Below are 20,372 nucleotides of genomic sequence, written 5' to 3'. Positions count from 1 at the left end.
AAGAATTTTTGGAACTAAAACATGGCTTGCTGTGTCGTACCAGATTTACACTCGTTTCTTTTTCAATATTGAAAAGCTCGCTTTCGCTCGCAGTTAAGGCGAAAATACAATATTTAGTCAAGTAGCTGTGGAACTCACAGAATGAAAGTGAACGCAATGTAATTTTTCAGCAAGACCGTATACTCGTAGCATCGTCAGTCCACCGCTCATGGCAAAGGCAGTGAAATTGACAAGAAGAGCGGGGTAGTAGTTGCGCTAAGAAGGATAGCACGCTTTTCTGTACCTCTCTTTGTTTTAACTTTCTGAGCGTGTTTTTAATCCAAACATATCATATCTATATGTTTTTGGAATCAGGAACCGACCAGGAATAAGATGAAAGTGTTTTTAAATTGATTTCGACAATTTAATTTTGATAATAATTTTTATATATTTAATTTTCAGAGCTTGTTTTTAATCCGAATATAACATATTTATATGTTTTTGGAATCAGCAAATGATGAAGAATAAGATAAACGTAAATTTGGATCGTTCTATAAAAAAATATTTTTTTTTTACAATTTTCAGATTTTTAATGACCAAAGTCATTAATTAATTTTTAAGCCACCAAGCTGAAATGCAATACCGAACCCCGGGCTTCGTCGAAGATTACTTGACCAAAATTTGAACCAATTTGGTTGAAAAATGAGGGCGTGACAGTGCCGCCTCAACTTTCACGAAAAGCCGGATATGACGTCATCAAAGACATTTATCAAAAAAAAGAACAAAACGTTCGGGGATTTCATACCCAGGAACTCTCATGTCAAATTTCATAAAGATCGGTCCAGTAGTTTAGTCTGAATCGCTCTACACACACACACAGACACACACACACACACACACACACACACACATACACCACGACCCTCGTTTCGATTCCCCCCTCTACGTTAAAATATTTAGTCAAAACTTGACTAAATATAAAAAGCAAATCGTGTAAATTAATATGCTATGACACAAGCAAGCCATGTAGTTTTCTCTATGTTCAGCAAGTGATACGACGTTTTCCTTTTCTGCTGTCAAAGAAATCCATGTGCTTCCATTGTAATCGATGATTTATCTTCTATCTATCTATATCTATATACGGCTTGTGTGTGTGTGTCTGTCTGTCTGTCTGTCTGTGTGTTCGCGATTCACGGCCAAAGTTCTCGATGGATCTGCTTCAAATTTGGTGGGCATATTCAGGTTGACCCCGGACACAATCGCTAAACCGATTTTGGTTTTTCTGTACATCCATTCCCAGTAACTCTTCCTTATCTTCTCCGGTGTTTTGCGCGTTTATCTCCCTTCCTTCGTACGGTGCTCTCTACTTCTTCCCGGCGAAGCGGGTATTCATCTAGTTCATAATACATTTGCTGATTTTGCTGCGTTACTTTGTTAAAAGCAAATTGAGGTGATTAAAAAATAAACATGCAACATACATGCCATAAAAGTGTTATAACTAAGTCTTATCTATTAACGTGACATTGCTACTCACTATTTTGTTGTTGACATGACTTGCGCTTCAGCTTGTTTATATATATTTTTTAATGTATTCCGTAAATTCAGGCTCTGTTAAAGCGTGTCTGTGTTTAATTGTGAATGAGTGTACGGCTTTTCGGAGATATTCCGGGTACTCTGTGCAAGTGTGTCTACGTATGTGTGTTTGTGTGTGTGTGTGTGTGTGTGTGTGTGTGTGTGTGTGTGTGTGTGTGTGTGTGTGTGTGTGTGTGTGGTATGTGTGTGTACAGTGTGTGTGTGTGCATGTGTGTGTGTGTGTGTGGGTGAGTGTGTGTGGGTGTTTGTGTGTGTGTAGGGATGTGTGTCTAAGTATGTATGTGTGTGTGTGTGTGTGTGTGTGTGTGTGTGTGTGTGTGTGTATGCGCGCATGCGTGCGTGTTTGTGTCTATGCGAGCATGTGTGCGTGTGTGTACTTGTGTTGGTGTGAGGAGTAACACCGCTGCTGCATATTGTTGATAACACCACCACTACCCCCACCCCCACCACAACAACAACCAGTTCAAGTCCTACCAAAAGTCTAGCCTTCAAGCGCCTATACCACGAAACGTGCTTTCTGCTATAATGTGCAGATCTACAGGCGAGGGGAAGTAGGGTTGTCTACTTCCGCAATGGTCTGCGCAGCAAGGGCCCGGATGTGGACAACCTCGATCTTAGCCACGATAATGAAGGTGAAACATTAATGACACACACAGCATATACAGTGCAGGCACAACAAAACAACAGGCACAACAAAACAACAGGCACAACAAAACAACAGGCACATTTAAAGGCACAGTCATTCTCGTGAGCCTTTTAAAACCATCGTTTTTTTCCCATTTTTGTGTGTTTAAACTGTGATAGACCCAAATAAAAGTTTTAACAAGTCGCGTAAGGCGAAAATACAACATTTAGTCAAGCTGTCGAACTCACAGAATGAAACTGAACGCAATGCAATTTTTCAGCAAGACCGTATACTCGTAGCATCGTCAGTCCACCGCTCGTGGCAAAGGCAGTGAAATTGACAAGAAGAGCGGGGTAGTAGTTGCGCTGAGAAGGATAGCCCGCTTTTCTGTACCTCTCTTCGTTTTAACTTTCTGAGCGTGTTTTTAATCCAAACATATCATATCTATATGTTTTTGGAATCAGGAACCGACAAGGAATAAGATGAAAGTGTTTGTAAATTGATTTCGAAAATTCAATTTTGATCATTATTTTTATATTTTTAATTTTCAGAGCTTGTTTTTAATCCAAATATAACATATTTATATGTTTTTGGAATCAGAAAATGATGAAGAATAAGATGAACGTAAATTTGGATCGTTCTATAAAAAAATATTTTTTTTTACAATTTTCAGATTTTTAATGACCAAAGTCATTAATTAATTTTTAAGCCACCAAGCTGAAATGCAATACCGAAGTCCGGCCTTCGTCGAAGATTGCTGGGCCAAACTTTCAATCAATTTGATTGAAAAATGAGGGTGTGACAGTGCCGCCTCAACTTTTACAAAAAGCCGGATATGACGTCATCAAAGGTATTTATCGAAAAAACGAAAAAAAACAACATCCAGGGATATCATTTCCAGGAACTCTCATGTCAAATTTCATAAAGTTCGGTCCAGTAGTTTACTCTGAATCGCTCTACACACACACACACACACGCACAGACACACACACACACACACACACACACACACACACACACTCACTCACTCACACACACACACACACACACACACACACACACACACACACACACACATACACCACGACCCTCGTCTCGATTCCCCCTCTATGTTAAAACATTTAGTCAAAACTTGACTAAATGTAAAAACCGAGACAACCGTGTAAATTAACTGAGAAAGGAAACAAATTTGCATCGGTCCCGCATATAAAGGGACGTTAAAAACACTTACTATAACCAGAGACCGTAGAGTACCTACCAAGCCTCTCGTGAATACACCCGTGAATACAGTTGTGCGCACTCTCTCAGATCATGTCTTGCCAGGCTTTTACACACGCGCCCTTTTCCCTCTCGATGTTACTGATGATGATATTTTCCCTGTCTACATCACTCATTTCGTCATATAATCATTCATTCGCTTGCGGCTTCGTGGCAGGCGGAAGAAAAAATCAGCTGGATAAGTTTTCGTTATTAATTGTTTGTCTGTGCACTTAAAAGACCGTTTGGTCGATATATTTGTGAATGTATTGTTTTGTCAACAACAAACGTTCCAACAACCTACCTTTCTTGTTTTTACATTTAGTCAAGTTTTGACTAAATGTTTTAACATAGAGGGGGGAATCGAGACGAGGGTCGTGGAGTATGTGTGTATGAATAGAATAGAATAGAATAGAATATAGAATAGAATAGAATAATGTTTATTGTCATGAACCAGTAAAGTTATTGACACAACAAACAACAAATAATGCATTATACAATGCTAAAACAATCCGTAACAAATTTGCTAAGACGAACTTGAACTTCGTCTTCTAAAAATAAGTTACTTGGATTTTTGTTAGCATATTTCATATTGATATGTGAAGCATCTTCTTTAAATTCATCCCTTAATTTAACATATTTATTGCATTTATCTAGAAAATGTATTTCATCTTCTATGACATTGCATTCAATACAAAGACGATTTTCTTTAGGGATATTCTGATGTCTTCCACTTTCAATTTTTAGACAATGTGTGCTAGTCCTTAATCTGCTTAACATCTTTCTGTGTTTATTATTCTTAATTTGTATTAAGTATGACTGCATTTCGTAAGATTTACTGATCATAGAATAAAACTTAAGTCTGGAATATGTATCTGATTTTTCTTTTGTCCAGTATCTTATATATTCCTCTTGTTGTTTTTTGTCAATGGCAAACTTTAATTTGTGTACGTTTAATGTAGATTGGTTATGCCAAACGTGACTAAAACCTAAGTTACAAAGAGATTGTCTAACAAATTGTAGCCATGGCGTTTCTGTCGGATGGTGCAACATTGAGTCATATAATTGATGTATATATACGAATCTTGTTTGGAGTCTAGAATATGCGCCCAGAATGCTATTGTTTGTGATAACATTTTTAATCCTAAAGGGAACCTTCCTAATTCCCCCAGTACAGGTATCCACATAGCTTTTCTATGAACTCCAAGAAGGAATCGACAAAATTTGATATAAACAAATTCATGAGGATTTTTGCTAGATAAACATGATCCAAAGAAATGATCAGTATTTGGTTGTTTTATTTTATTATTAAACGTAAACGGATACCAGATTTCAGCGCCATATGTATGTGTGTATGTATGTGTGTATGTGTGTGTGTGTGTGTGTGTGTGTGTGTGTGTGTGTGTGTGTGTGTGTAGAGCGATTCAGAGAAAACTACTGAACCAATCTTTATGAAATTTCACATGAAAGTTCGTGGGTATAATATCCCCAGACCTTTTTTTTTTTTTCGATTAATGTCCTTGATGACGTCATATCCGGCTTTTTGTAAAAGTTGAGGCAGCACTGACACGCCCTCATTTTTTAACCAAATTGGTTGAAACTTTGATGAAGTAATCTTCGACGAAGCCCGGACTATGGTATTGCATTTCAGCTTGGAGGGTTAAAAACTAGTTAATTAGTTTGCTCATTAAATTTGTCATTAAAATCGATTTTTCGCAAACAGATTCAAAATTGATTGCATCGTATTCTTCATTAAATGTTGAATCTAAAAATACATACATATGTCATGTTTACTCTTAAAGGTCCTCGTCTACATTTTCTCACAGAAATTGAGATTTGACCGCTAAAATGTTTAATCCATTCACTAACACTTTCAAAAAAACACCCCCCTCCGATCAGAAAGGACGGAGCAAGTGTAGCCGTTTGAAAATTCATTGATGTATTCCATCGTAGTAGGATATCCTTATTTGGAACATAATCGTAGTAGGATATCCTTATTTGGAACATAATGTAAACCGGACGTTTTCAAAGTGCTCAACCACCCAGAATTCCTAGCGGTGAGCAGCCGCTGGCTTGGCGAAAGTTCTCTGGTAAGTTCTTTTTATCAATTATGCAATACATTCTTGTCGTATAAGACTTTCAAGTGGCTGCAAACAAGGCTTCATAATGCAACAAAACAGTTTCAAGGAATGTGTTTGCTCTGTTCACGTACTGTGTTCGTCATTCGTAGATATTAAATCTTAGCCGAGTTGACGCATTTCAGGGAACCTCTCAAAAGTCAGTTTTACGCTTACAGCATTGCTGCTGATTGCACATTACGGTACTTTATGTTTTATGGCGGTTTACAAAGAGGCTCTGCTTAATGATTCGGTTCAGCAATTAGATCTAAGGAGTCATCATAAAAATAAAGCAAAAGCTAACTGAATGTTTCGAGAGGCACAGTTCCGACACAGTGACACACGTACACTGACAATGATTGAATGAAATCTAAAACGCTTGCAATCGATCTAAATTTGTATTTCTGCACACACAAAACATTTCGACTACAAAATAAGGATCGGAATCAAAAACTATTGTATTTTCCAACAAGAGTCCTTGATTTGTGTGCTTTCATTTTTAATGAGTTTACGTAGACTACTACCCGCAACATCGATGTCAGAATCGCCATTGATTTTCCTGCAAGACTAACAACTACAGATCTAACTGAATCAGTTGAATCAGAGATCTAGATTCTCCGGTCGAATCTTAGAATGCAGCTGGTTTTTATTTTTGTATTTCTTAGGTCTATACCCAGTCAGCACACGATATCGGGTCGATATCGGTCCGATATCGGATTTGACCGGATATCTCGGACCAAGATATCCGATATCGGTCCGATATCGGTCCGATATTGGATTCCAAGTTTGCTCATCAGATTAACGTTAAATTAATGTTAACTTTTTACGTTAACTAAGTTAACATTAATTTAATGTTAATCTGATGAGCAAACTTGGAATCCGATATCGGACCGATATCGGACCGATATCGGATTCCAAGTTTGCTCATCAGATTAACATTAAATTAATGTTAACTTTTTACGTTAATTAAGTTAACATTAATTTAATGTTAATCTGATGAGCAAACTTGGAATCCGATATCGGACCGATATCGGACCGATATCGGATTCCAAGTTTGCTCATCAGATTAACATTAAATTAATGTTAACTTTTTACGTTAATTAAGTTAACATTAATTTAATGTTAATCTGATGAGCAAACTTGGAATCCGATATCGGACCGATATCGGACCGATATCGGATTCCAAGTTTGCTCATCAGATTAACATTAAATTAATGTTAACTTTTTACTTTAATTAAGTTAACATTAATTTAATGTTAATCTGATGAGCAAACTTGGAATCCGATATCGGACCGATATCGGACCGATATCGGATATAACGTTAAATTAAAGTTAATTTTGTTTACGGCTAATGTCAGTTTTACCAAATAAAAAGCATAATATAATGGTTAGATTAACGTTATTTAAACATGTGTTTTTTTACGTTGAGTGCGAAAATAAAAAGAACCAAAATAAAACTATGATTACATTTTTTATTGAGATTTTTTTTTTTTTCCTCGGACCAAGATATTCTGATATCGGTCGGATATTGGATTCCAAGTTTTCACATCATCGCCAATACAATCCCATCCATCACACCAATATTGGCACGATATCAGACCAATATCGGATACGATATCGGGTCGATATCGGACCGATATTGGATTCCGACATTGGGCCAATAAAGTTGACGTTAATTTAACGTTAATCTGATGAGCAAACTTGGAATCCAATATCCGACCGATATCAGGCAGATATCGGATATCTTGGTCCGAGATATCCAGCCAGCACCCCGATATCGGACCGATATCGGACCGATATCGGGATACGATATCGGGTCGATATCGGATCCCGATATCGGATTTCAAATCGGGTCGATATAGGATTACGACATTGGGCCAATATTGGATATAGGTCCGATACAAAGAACCAAAATAAAACTATAATTAAACTTTTTATTAGAATTTTTTTTCTCCCTCAGACCAAGATATCCCATATCTGCCCGATATCGGATTCCAAGTTTGCTCATGAGATAAACGTTTAGTTTTTACGTTAATTTAACGTTAAATTAACATTAAATGAACGTTCATTAAAACAAAACCATAATATAAAGTTAAATTAAAGTTAATTTTCGTTTACGGCTAATGTCAATTTTACCAAATAAAAAGCACAATATAATGGTTAGATTCAAGTTATTCAAACGTGTGTTTTTTATGTTGAGTGCAAACATAAAAAGAACCACACATAAAAACGGTCATACACGTAAAATTCCACTCGTGCAAAAACACGAGTGTACGTGGGAGTTTCACCCCACGAATCCAGAAGAAGAAGAAGAAGGAAGTGTGCATGCTAACATGAAACAAAACAAAAGACAAAATAATAAATAAAACCATTAGAAATATGTTGTGAGAATATGTTCTAAACATTTATTCATCATTTCCATGATATATACAGCCTGTTCCAAAAGAAACGCAACCAACCTGTTTGCAAAATCAAAGTGCAAAATTTATTTTGCAAATAATATTTCATGAAGTTACATACGTGACGACATAGGGACAACTCAAACACACGACACACACAGACACACAACAAAAGTGCAACATTTATTTTGTCACCCTCAACCGAATGACTAGACGAGAAATGGTGGATTTTTGAACATTCATGACCTGACTGACTGCTTGGGCCGTTTGGCCAGCGGCAAGCATGCCAATAGCACGCTCTCTTTCATTTTTAGACAAACGAGGCATTCTGCCGTCAGTCCAGCTGAAGAAGTCACTGCTATTTTCTACTGTATTGCCAGCTCAGTTGAAACTTGATCCATTCACAAACACGTGGGCACTGTTCACGTGCGATGTCAATTTCACCCTCTCCACATTAGAGGGCAGTGACTGGTGACCAATTAAAAACGCTCGGCAGACAGCTGTCTAATTTCTTGTGTGTCGTGTGTTTGAGTTGTCCCTATGTCGTCACGTATGTAACTCCATGAAATATTATTTGCAAAATAAATGTTGCACTTTTGTTGTGTGTCTGTGTGTGTCGTGTGTTTGAGTTGTCCCTATGTCGTCACGTATGTAACTTTGACATGAAATATTATTTGCAAAATAAATGTTGCACTTTGATTTTGCAAACAGGTTGGTTGCGTTTCTTTTGGAACAGGCTGTATACTGTACATTTAAAAAAACACACACCATAAAACCATGATAAAAATGTCGGAAGTTGAATCAGTTCTAAAGTTTCTGGAAGTGAGTTTGGATACATGTATCCCACTTTTAGGTTCTGTACCTAGAAATTTACCAATTCTATTCCATCTTTTGGGTTTAAAAAAAATAGTCTTCGCACAGCTAGGTATCTTGTACATGTATCCGTATGATGCCAGAGACACAAGGAAAGATGAGGTTATTTGCAACACCACCAGCAGAGGAAGAAGTCATTCACTTTGCAGCAGCAGATAAAAAGAATTGTTGAATTTGAAGCAGGAGCAGACACAGAAGTTGTTGAATTTGTAGCGTCATCTGCAGACAAAAAAGTTGTTGAATTTGCAGCAGACGATATACTTGTTAAACCTGCAGCAGCAAACGAAGAAGTCATTCACTTTGCAGCAGCACCAGACAACAAGAATTGTTGAATTTGAAGCAGGAGCAGACAGAGAAATTGTTAATGTTGAGTTTGCAGCAGACGATATATACTTGTTAAATCTGCAGCACCAGCCTTGGAAAAAGTTGTTGATACAACCAGTGCAGACGATGGCATGTCTGCAATAGGAGACTTTGAAGATCTGCTCCAAATGCTATGACATCTGCAAAGACAGAGAATGCAACAATCTTAAAACATAAAGAATTCAGTGTGATTTGAGAACTTCAGTGTAAACACTATAATTATGTCTTCTTTGTTAATGCTCTTTGCTAAATATAGAACTGGAGGTAAATAAGGTTTACATTGTCTTTGCATTATGCCAATATTTGTTGAATTTACTTGTGTGTATATATGCTAACTTTGATAGCATTCTTCTGTGTTTGAATGAAATGCTCTTAGTCAATGCTGCCTGGCATGAATAACAATCCCCCCCCTCCCCCCAACACACACAGAACACCTTCCCGAAGTTTTTTCCAAGACTAAGACTGAGTAAGAGTAAGACAATAATATGTCAGTTGGACCTGGACTAAAAATATGTATAGGTCCAGATGTCCCGGCTACAACAAATTGTTCTGTCAGAAGACCTCTTATAGTTCTTTATGTCGAAATTGATGTGATGGTCGACCAGCCAAGATTTAGAACAATGCGTCAAAAGCATGTATTAATGACCCCAGACCGAAGCCTGACAACAACACTGCCTTCTCTCATAAATGATTTTCAGTTATAAATATAATATGACTGCTGGAACATTCATCAAGCGTTAACGTGGATTTTACCTGCAAACACACACACACACACACATACACACACACACACTTACTTGGCCTCAAAAGCCAGAATGTCACTTGTCAGGGTTGTAACTTGTAGTTTACATCCCTGTGAATGCTTTCTGGTATCCTCATGGTAATTCCTCCCACCCTGCAATGAAAGCATTGATGTGTGAGTTGCATTACAGTAGAGAACAGTGGTCAATCAAAACTTGTTTTAAGTGTCTTTGAAAAGACGATTTTCGAAAATAACTCTCTGAGATCTCTTATAAATGTTACTGTACAGTAATGGATTAGACCAGAAGCTGTGAGATTGAACAAATGTGTGAAAATGTGTGGCAATTATCAGATTGACAGAGAGAAATAAAATATCAGAGAGAGAGAGAGAGAGAGAGAGAGAGAGAGAGAGAGAGAGACAGACAGACAGACAGACAGACAGGGAGAGAGAAACAGACAGAGAGACTGAAACTGAGAAAGACAGACAGAGCAAGAAACTAGAAAGACAGAAGGCAGGAAAGAAAGAGAAAGAGAGATAAATTCACATTTCCAATCGTTATGCATGTTATTTGTTTTGATATTGGTGACTCGTATCAAAAATAAGTCAACAATCACAATGCCAACGGATTCTGAACTTATGAATATGATTATGAATTTACAACACAAGTCACACAGTGAAGTAACATTACCTGAAAGTTCCATTTGCCATTCGCTCAGCGTCATAAGATCTGTATTGTGTAGTCCTGATATATGCTGAAGTGCAGCATGTTATCTTATATCAGCAGACACACTGGCTTTGAAGTTGCAGGAGTGTTAAAAACGGTAAAAATACAGTACAAACTTTCTTGAGTTCGATTCGACAGAGAAAAGTCCGAGAGTAATGTCCCTTGGCGATCACGGGAGGTCACTCAGAATTACTTGTCCGGCAGTTACTGAGTAAACAAATGGCGAAATGCGTTGGGAAGATTGAAAACAGGCAGTTGCTAGAGCACTATGTTATACAACATCAGAAACGATCCTGACTGGACAGTCCAATACTAAGACAGAAGGAGGAAGACAGAACTGGACTGGTTTCAAGAGTGTTCCAAACAGTCGATCATCATGCATCACGTAAAACGTTGAGTGAGTATCGCCAATGCCTATGAACTTGGAAGATAGTTTTGCTAATTATTGAGACTTGATGTATTTTTTTCTCTTGGAATATATGAGACTAAAACGTGTGTTTGTTTCTTAGGTGTGTGTGTGTGTCACTGTGTGTGTTTGTGTCACTGTGTGTGTTTAGGTGGTTGCTGATTTTCTTTATTGTTGTAAAAATAAAATGGTGATTTTAACTAAGAATCCTTTTATGGTTCTGTTGTGCATAATAAACAGTTTTTAATTTTATTCTTTCAGATTTATAAAAATACCTCTCTACACACACACACACACACACACACACACACACACACACACACACACACACACACACACACACACACACACACACACACACACACACACACACATTGAATGTAGACAAATAAATCTGCCAGTGATGGAAGAAATGGTGAAGAACAAATGAAAGGTGAGGGAGGTTTTGCAGACAGCATGTCTCCTTATGAAAGCACAAACATGTTCATACAATGTCAACATTTTATATGATCATCTTGTTGCGTCATACTCATAACGGTTAATCTTTTTACTGCAGCTGGCCGTGAGGAAGCGCCATATTCAAACCGACAACAAGCAATTCGAACAGGTGCTTGCGAAGTGGTTGACAGGATTGTCGGATCGTCTACATGGTGGGAGGATGTCGAAGATCAACACAGAAAACGAGGACTAAGATGAAGATGGTAAATAAAATTAGTGCTAATGTGCTGACAGCCAGCAAGGAACACGCCTCTCGGATTCACTCTCTCTTCATTTTGTGTTATTTTGCCTCTACATGATATAATGCCTCTACATATATATATATATATATATGATATAATGCCTCTGCAAGGATTCCCTAGGCCTACTGTTTTGGAACAAATGCTATGTGCAATTATGTCGGAGAATGGGCTGACATCGTTCAATACCGACTGTTGTGGCGACTGAACAATGGCGATACTGCGTTTTTGATGTTCGACAAAGGCGGTCATGAAAAAGTGCGTCGGTGGTGCTACGTTGTGTGTCTCCAACTTTCAATCGCAGCTGACAGTGTCAGATTCAGGCTGTATGGTGCGGAGTGATGTTGTTGCGAGTGACGCTGATAGGCGGAAGGTGACAGACGATGCCAGATATGACGGAGACAAAGAACATCAATGGTCTAACCTAGCTGATATGTTTCAGAGGATGAGCGAGGAAAGCACCATGAGGATAAAAGAGATGGTCTGAACATTTCCCGTTCCCCACCCTTGTGAAGAATTGGAGCGTAACAATCATTTGTTTTGATTATCATGACTGGACAGAACCGTTGCGTGACCAGTCCGTTGTTTGTTGCAAATCGAAAGACTTATTTAGTTATAATTGATTTCATAACTGGTTATCCGTTTGCGACGATTTTCCCGTCTCCTTTGTGTTAATTTGATTCATGCGTTTTGTGAAGTTATTGTTATTTCCTTATTCCAAGGGGGCTATCGCCTTATGGAATTAAATACTTTGACTTTGATGGGTCACATGAATCGTGACACTCCATAATTATTCGGTGGGGACCCATTGGTTAGTGGTCTGCTCTGCAATGCTGTGAGTCATGGGTTCAAGCCCGTCCTTTGGCAGCAGAGTGGATGACATTTCAGTGGATGAGTTATCTTATCACAAGGTCAGTTATTAATTGTATTAACTGTTGAATTTTAATTGATAGTTGTAATTTGTTTATGTTGCATTGGTAACTTATGTGTTTTCAATGATACAGTTGGTTATTAAATTATTCTCATTCTGCCTTTGACTCACTTTCATTTGTACTTGTGTGACAATGTTTATTGACTCACTTTCATTTGTACTTGTGTGACAATGTTTATCAACTACTTCATCTTATCATTTCTGTCTCCTTTTAAATTTTCTTCTGTTCTTGGGCCAGAAATCTAATATTTACGGATTACAGCAAGTTTTAGTGCAGGTCAAAGACGAACAAGTGCGAAAGCAATTGCCAAGCATGAAGCATGTTTTCATTAGTCAAGAAGTAAAGTCAGAGGTTCAAAGATGATCAGATAATTAATGCCAACTATTCGCTGGTTTTGCTTCATCGACTCTGCGGGCAGCTTCCAGGAAACCAAAGTTTTCAAGTTCCGGGGGAAGTATGGTTTCAAAGCTGAAACTTAAAGGAATTGACGGAAGGGCACCACCAGGGCACCATAGAAGGGCACCACCCTTATCGGTTCCCGATATCGGTCCATTATTGGTTCCCGATGTTAGGCCGATATCAATTCTCTATATCGTACCGATATCGGACCAATATTAGTCCAATGTCGGAATCCGATATCGACCCGATATCGTCCCGATTTGCAATCCGATATCGGTCCGATATCGGGATCCGATATCAAACTGATATCGACCTGATTTGCAATCTGATATCGGGATCCGATATCGATTCTCTATATCGTACCGATATCGGACCGATGTCGTAATCCGATATCGACCCGGTATCAACCCAATTTGCAATCTGACATCGGGATTTGATATCGCGCCGATATCGGGATCTGATATGAAGCCGATACCGATTCTCTATATCGGACCGATATCGGGTCGATATCGGTCCGATGTCGTAATCCGATATCGGTCCGATATCGACCGGATTTGCAATCCGATATCGCTCCGCTATCGGGATCTGATATCGATTCTCTATATCGGACCAATATCGGACCGATATCGGACCAATGTCGTAATCCGATATTGACCCGGTATCAACCCAATTTGCAATCTGACATCGGGATTTGATATCGCGCCGATATCGGGATCTGATATGAGGCCAATACCGATTCTCTATATCGGACCGATATCGGGTCGATATCGGGTCGATATTGGTCCGATGTCGTAATCCGATATCGGTCCGATATCGACCCGATTTGCAATCCGATATCGGACCGATATCGGAATCCGATATCGACCCGATATCGTATCCGATATCGGTCCGATATCGGACCGATATCGGGGTGCTGGCTGGGATGTGTGTGCCGTAGGCTATGTGTGTAAAATGTGCGTGTTTGTGTGTATGTGTAAAATGTGCGTGCGTATGTCTGTGGATGTGTGTGTGTGTGTGTGTGTGTATGTGCGTGTGTGTGTGTACGTACGTGCGTGCGCGTGTGTGTGACATTCACGTGGTAGTACGAGTGATTGAGTGAATCGGAGTATCTGTACGTGTTTGTTTTCTTATACCTGATCATGTTTTAGACGATTCATGTATGCATTTATAGTTCTTAAAAATGCCAAACGTGAAACTCATTATACATAATGCCCCTGATGGCATAAATAAACTAATACTGTACTGTATTGCATGGTAGGTATAAGCCACGTATTTTATTCACTTATGATTCATGTCCGTCAAGTATAACCGTTTGTCCATTTCTTAGACTGTGTCTTTTAACACTTTTGTTTTGTTGTTTCTTTTTTTCTGTAAAAGCTGTCCATTTCGATACTCAGGTCGAACAAAGTACGCTTATCTCATGTCTCAACTCTGAGCTAAACATCGTCTCCACCGGTCAGAAGAGGCAGGGCAGGGCCAGCAGGTGCGGCAGTGTTACATTGTTTGTCAGCGCAATCGGGGACGTCAAAAGAGAATCAAGGACACAGAGAGTCCGCATGCGGACAGCTGCCGCCAAGACTGAAGAGTTATCGGGAAGAAAGATCCAGTCTCTTAGTCTTACACTTACAGTGAGTTTGTGTAGTTACAAATGTAATGGTTTGAAGATTTCTTCTCTCTGTTATTGCTTGAGTGCTTATGTTAATCCCAGTTATTCAAGTATGGGCTGTATATTGTAAATGCGTGTGTGTGGGTGTGTGTGTGTTTGTGTGTGTACATATGAGAGAGAGAGAGAGAGAGAGAGAGAGAGAGAGAGAGAGAGAGAGAGAGAGAGAGAGAGAGAGAGAGAGGTGGTGACACACTATACTTCCGTTTGCTGTTTAAAAGGATACTTACAAAATCGACAATCCCATCAATCAGTCGAGACACAATTTATTAACAAAAGAATTTTAATTATATGCCAACTTATTTAATGCATACACTCTTACATTATATGTATACATCTGAATGCATAAAGCACACACACACACACATGTACAAAGTAACCCCCCCCCCCCAATTTTTTTTTAAATGCCACCCATTACAATGCTGATAACTCATGAATTACTTCTGCAACTTACTTCAAATTTGGTGTACATTGGCCTGAGATATGGGATGATAATTCCACAAAGTTTCATGAATGCCAGTCAAGTGCGCATGGCTTATAATTATATCTATATATGCCACTTGTTTCATAATACTACATCTATTAAAACAGATAAAATGGATACAAATTTGAATGCATTACATTATTTCATGACAATAGAACTTTTAACTGTGTTGGTCAGAACATGATTAACGAGATGACCGCGGGGGAGCTGGTCCTGTCCATTGCTGAGCGGCTCCCATCCCCGGTTTTGGGCATGGCCTGCAACCTTAACAGAGGATCCTTCCCAGAGGAGCCTACTTCAAGTGCAGCCACATGTCCTTCCAGGTGTGTTACATTGTTTGTCAGCGCAATCGGGGACGTCAAAAGAGAATCAAGGACACAGAGAGTCAAGTGCAGCCACATGTCCTTCCAGGTGTGTTTGTCACCACCACCAAGATAGGGTAAGGGAGGTTGATAACCACCCGTCAAAGACCTGTAAAATTTTACAAAAATAGTACTTAAAAATCTGAAACAGTTTCAAAAATGTTAGCACACTGCTGTTAATCGCCATAAGTTGTGCATGACTTGACTATGATGTGCCGTAATTATGCATTAAAATTATGATGAAAATAAAACCAACCTGAAAAGTGATGGGCGTGTCAGGATAGGGCGGATAATCGTTATATGAAATCTTTAGAAATGTGTCCTGATTCAGTTATTAATCTTTAAATGTTATAACAACATCCTGGAAATTCACTTCGTAATACTAAAGTAGAAATGGCCCAGTCAGGCTGATATTTTGGCAAATACAGGGTTACCTTAAAAAAATGCAACCCTCAAAAATGCTAATAACTTCTACATCTGTTGACCGAATCACTTTATATTTGGGGGACATAAACTTCAGCCTATGCATGACCCTTCCACATCTTGGCAACTTTTTTTGAAATAGCACAAAAGTCTGACCATTTGATCTACAAAATTGCCCCTTTGTGAAAGTGTCACAGTAGCTGAAGTTTATGTCCCCCAAATATAAAGTGATTCGGTCAACAGAATGTTATTAGCATTTTTGAGGGTTGCATTTTTGGGGGGTCACCCTGTCACCCAGTCTTCTTCAAAATGGCAAAACAACACTGCTAGGCACAACAGCTGAACCAAATCAATTTGTGTGGGCAAAAAATGAGTTGTTCTTCAATTTGAGATAATAAAAAAAACAGGGTGCACTCTTGTTCACACAATCATTTTAGCGGGTAATAAGACAAAGAATGGTAAACGCATTGCCTTCAAACTTTCGGAGATTTGTGTTAACACATGTCGTAAAGTACACACGAAATCTCAAGTCATGTGAGGTATTAGTTCTGCTGTTATGCGACATCCCAGAAAGAGTTTTAAAAATAAAGATCTACCCTGTCCGATTGAACAGAAACAAAAAATAGAATTAGCATGCATTTAGAAAAATGAGAGCTTCAATTTACCCTTAAATTTAATACAGTTTCACCAATGGCTGTTCAAAGCGCACTTGTTTAAACGCACACACACATTTTTGGAAAATGCTTTTTCAAGAGCCATTGATCAGTTAAGCGTGTCGGCAGTGAGCTTTGCTATGCGTAGGCCGACATTTGCGCTCAGCGCTCTGAATGAGTCAACTTCTTAAAAAAACTACTTTCGCGTTGAAATCCTCATACCACCCATGTCTGATAAAATATGTACATGAAATTTGAATATGTGGCGCATCTGTCATTGTCCTTGAAGATTTCAAAAAATAAAATGTGTTCAATGATTCAGCAAAAACCTATCGTCAATTTAAGAACTGTTTCTGACATGACAAATAACAGCAGACCTAATGTCTCCAATTACTTGAAATTCCGAAAGTACTTTACAACATGTGTTAGCACAACTCTCCGAAAGTTTGAAGGCAATGCGTTAGCGAGTTACTCAAATGTACCATTTTTTGTCTCATTACCCGCTAAAACGTCTTCAAAAACTGCCTTTTATGCCTGCTGAGAGGATTGACACCTACACCGCTCAGCATGCCATAGCGTCCATGTTAGACAAGATACTGATAGATATATATGTGAACAAAACTTACTGATTTGGATGCAAATTTGATTGTTTTGTCTAAGAACATGCTAAACATGTTTTGTTTTAGCAGTTCTGATTTGTTGTCAATTTTAACGCGGGAACCTTGATTTTGCGAATTTGATTTTGGGGTGTGTTTGTGTTGTAGGTTTCACTGTATCGACACTACGTCTGTTTTCTGAATAAGTTAGGGGCATTAAAAGCCTTTCCAGTCATATAATTGGTTTTACGATAAACGGCCTCATCATAAAGATCTGCCCTCAAACGCATCTGTAAAGTTTTTTTTATGACGAGTAGTGTAGAACAATCACCATCTTGCACATCTGATCGCAAGATTATGCATCCCCGAAATTTTTTGCTATGTCTCCGGCGCATCAGTATCTGTCCGAAGGGTTTGAAAACAACTAATTACAACACCCCCCCCCTCCCTCCCAACCTCCACCTCCACCACCACCCCCCCCTTCCCACCCAAGAAAAAAAAGAAGAAAAGAATAAATACATTGATAAATACAAGGAGAAGGAAATAATAAATTTACTTTTTTTTTCAATTGTTTTTGATAACAAATCTATTGCTTCTAGGTCATCATTATCAGGCCGATGATTAAACCAAAGCTTAGTCACGGAAATGCATATATATGGACTAAAAATGACGTGTTTTTTCTTGCAGGACAATGGCTTGGACATGACTTCATCCTGAATCGGCAGAGCAGCGATGTATTCTTCCATGGATGCCATGGACGTCTTCCACCTAGCGGGCACACAGATGGTTCACAAATCTACCCACTTGTATATTGCATACCTACCCCCTCACTCTTAACCATTGCTCCTTCAGTTCTGTAGTAAAACATAGAGCGATCATTTCTGAAAATATTGTAAGACATTAGCTTCTTTACTTCTGCACCTGCATCAAAACACACACACACTTAATACCGATGCCACATTGCAAGTAATCGGGCTGCATGTATATTTGTTGTCTTCTGACACGGCTATGCATGCTAAAGAGTAAAGTCCACAATCAAAATGGCAGGAGCTATTGGAAAAACCGTTTTCTTTTTTTATATTTTACGGTAAATACATTTTTGTCTTTGATCTTCAGGCTTCCATAACAGTTGTCTAAATGTCTTGAGAATACGCCTGAAACCAAAACAACAACAACCGAAAAACAAACGCTGTGCATAGGGAACACAAATATCGATGATAATCTGCTAATAATTTAGCAGGAAGTATCAGCCGGGACATTATTTATTATTCTGAATAGATCAACATTCATATATGCATCAAGTGTACTAATTGATCCTGCTAAATAGTTGTATTTGTTTGTGACTGATGCACTTTTTATTCACTTTGCACATGTATGTATCACGTAAGAAAAATCAAGGGAGGTAATTTTGCTCGGATTAGATGGTTCCCTCCCCTGATAACAAAAGCACACAAATTAATTTTTTCCCCCTTCTCGTATGTGTTTTTCAAAGGTTTTGTTGGTTTTTGTTGAATATTGATGTGAAAGGTTCAGTCCTTCCCGAGTAAACTATTCGTTTTACAGTCTCAGAACAGACCAGGCCTGAAAAGACCATCGCTAAACACAACTAATCAGCCTGGGTGCAGTTTGTGATTGTTTTTTATTGACTGATTTGTGAACGAACACAAGCAGGAATCTGTGATGATAACACATCAAAATAAATTATCACTTTGCGCATGAAGCAGCCAGGTTGTCGAATCTAAGTCTTTGTTCTTGTACAATCTTGTCTAAATCTGAGATGCCGGTGAGCCAAAAGTTTTCATGGGAACGACTGTGCCTTTCTGTGTCTCTCAATTTTTACACCACTTGCTAGTGCTACTCATGATTGCATGACACTAAGAACAGGCAAGATGTGGATATCGTGGTTTTAATGATGCATTCGGACATACAAATGGTTACCGCTGTTTTCTTATATACGTGTGATCTCTCTTTTTCCCCTGGTGCTTTCTTTTTGATGTTATTTAGCCTGAAGTTTGTTGCAACTATTGGTCCGCTTGCATTTGTTGTTATATTAATTGTGGATATGTTATTTAATTTGTCTGTGTTCCCTTATTATGTTGTCACTGTCAGCTTGATGAATAAAGGCTATGAGAAAAAAAATGTTACCCTTCACCATTCGCAAAATATGCAGCTAGCTGCATATACTAAATATTTCTGATACCTTGACCAAATACGATGTTTATTTTTGCGTGTTCTCGTTTTTTCAGAGCGAACACACACACACACACACACACAGACACACACACGCACAGACACACACACACACACACACAGACACACACACACACACACACAGACAGTCTCTCTCTCTCTTTCTCTCTCTCTCTCCCACCCACACACACACACGTACACGTATACACACACACACAGTTTCAATGTTAAAAACTTGAAACACGTATCCCTGTAGCATCGATGAAGGTTGTGTACAGGAACATCATAAAAGCTTGCTTACAAACGGACTCGCTGTCTTCGAATAAAACAGCTTTCGAATAAAATAGCTTACCGTTGGATCTTTGCTCAAACTGCGGCTTTCTTGTCCACATTCCTGGCGCACAGATCTGCAATGTGCAACGTTACTGTGTTGAATACACACAATTTATGTTGAAATCACAGGGCACAGACAGACATATCTCTCCCCCCCCCCCCCCCCCCTTACACACACACGCGCGCGACTGCGTGAAGATGCACGTCACCATATCATTTAATCACACAATGTAAAAACGTGGTGGTTAAAACTGAATAGTATCATGAATCTCTGAAGAGAATCTTTTTTTTTTCCAACAGTCGGTCGTGTAAGTCGTGTAAGGCACACGCAGACGGAATGTAGCTGAAGCCATACCGTAAAAATTAAGAACAGATCTATAAGATTCTAAAACAATGTGACATTTTAGTTCTATTCATCTGGATGAGCTTGATCTGTCCGAAGTAGAATCGGCCACTGAAAATGCAACTCACCCCCCCCCCCCCCCCCCCTCCCTTTCCCACGACACACACCACGACACGACA

General features: G+C 38.8%; 1 protein-coding gene and 3 long non-coding RNA genes across 5 annotated transcripts in view; 2 read left to right on the top strand and 2 right to left on the bottom strand.

Moving 5' to 3' along the window:
- Positions 1-8,717: 8,717 nt before the first annotated feature.
- Positions 8,718-10,776, bottom strand: LOC138962014 (uncharacterized). The gene is made up of 3 exons (XR_011454377.1): positions 10,637-10,776; positions 10,004-10,101; positions 8,718-9,346 (listed from the first exon to the last, which is right to left on the bottom strand). It is a non-coding gene; the product is annotated as an uncharacterized lncRNA (long non-coding RNA).
- Positions 10,777-10,926: 150 nt separating this feature from the next.
- Positions 10,927-12,845, top strand: LOC138962013 (uncharacterized). Its single transcript, XR_011454376.1, has 2 exons — positions 10,927-11,069; positions 11,635-12,845. It is a non-coding gene; the product is annotated as an uncharacterized lncRNA (long non-coding RNA).
- An 847-nt stretch (positions 12,846-13,692) lies between these two features.
- LOC138962011 (uncharacterized) lies at positions 13,693-19,550 on the top strand. Of its 2 annotated transcripts, none has more exons than XM_070333703.1 (3): positions 13,693-14,774; positions 15,471-15,704; positions 18,015-19,550. In XM_070333703.1, exons 1-3 carry the CDS (start codon positions 14,703-14,705, stop codon positions 18,042-18,044), a joined length of 336 nt encoding a protein of 111 aa, XP_070189804.1. In that variant the 5' UTR covers positions 13,693-14,702; the 3' UTR covers positions 18,045-19,550. The 2 variants fall into 2 exon arrangements, 1 of the variants encoding a protein (XP_070189804.1); XR_011454375.1 differs by having other exon boundaries at positions 14,100-14,774; positions 15,471-15,616; positions 18,015-19,549.
- LOC138962015 (uncharacterized) overlaps positions 15,628-20,372 on the bottom strand; it is a 5,536-nt gene continuing 791 nt past the window's right edge. The window contains exons 2-3 of the long non-coding RNA XR_011454378.1: positions 19,870-19,924; positions 15,628-15,764 (exon numbers count right to left, since the gene is read on the bottom strand). This is a non-coding gene — a long non-coding RNA (uncharacterized lncRNA). The remainder of the gene's footprint in view (positions 15,765-19,869; positions 19,925-20,372) is intronic.

This window comes from Littorina saxatilis, linkage group LG3 (assembly GCF_037325665.1).
Source record: "Littorina saxatilis isolate snail1 linkage group LG3, US_GU_Lsax_2.0, whole genome shotgun sequence".
In the NCBI taxonomy this organism is placed as follows: domain Eukaryota; kingdom Metazoa; phylum Mollusca; class Gastropoda; order Littorinimorpha; family Littorinidae; genus Littorina; species Littorina saxatilis.
This window is presented reverse-complemented; position numbering and strand designations above follow the sequence as displayed.

Bases quoted from the DNA above. Each gene is read 5' to 3' on its own strand.
- LOC138962011 (XM_070333703.1), top strand. From the start codon at position 14,703: ATGCGGACAGCTGCCGCCAAGACTGAAGAGTTATCGGGAAGAAAGATC. The intron at 14,775-15,470 runs GTGAGTTTGTGT...TGTGTTGGTCAG, and splicing joins CTCTTAGTCTTACACTTACA to AACATGATTAACGAGATGAC. The intron at 15,705-18,014 runs GTGTGTTTGTCA...TTTTTCTTGCAG, and splicing joins GCAGCCACATGTCCTTCCAG to GACAATGGCTTGGACATGAC.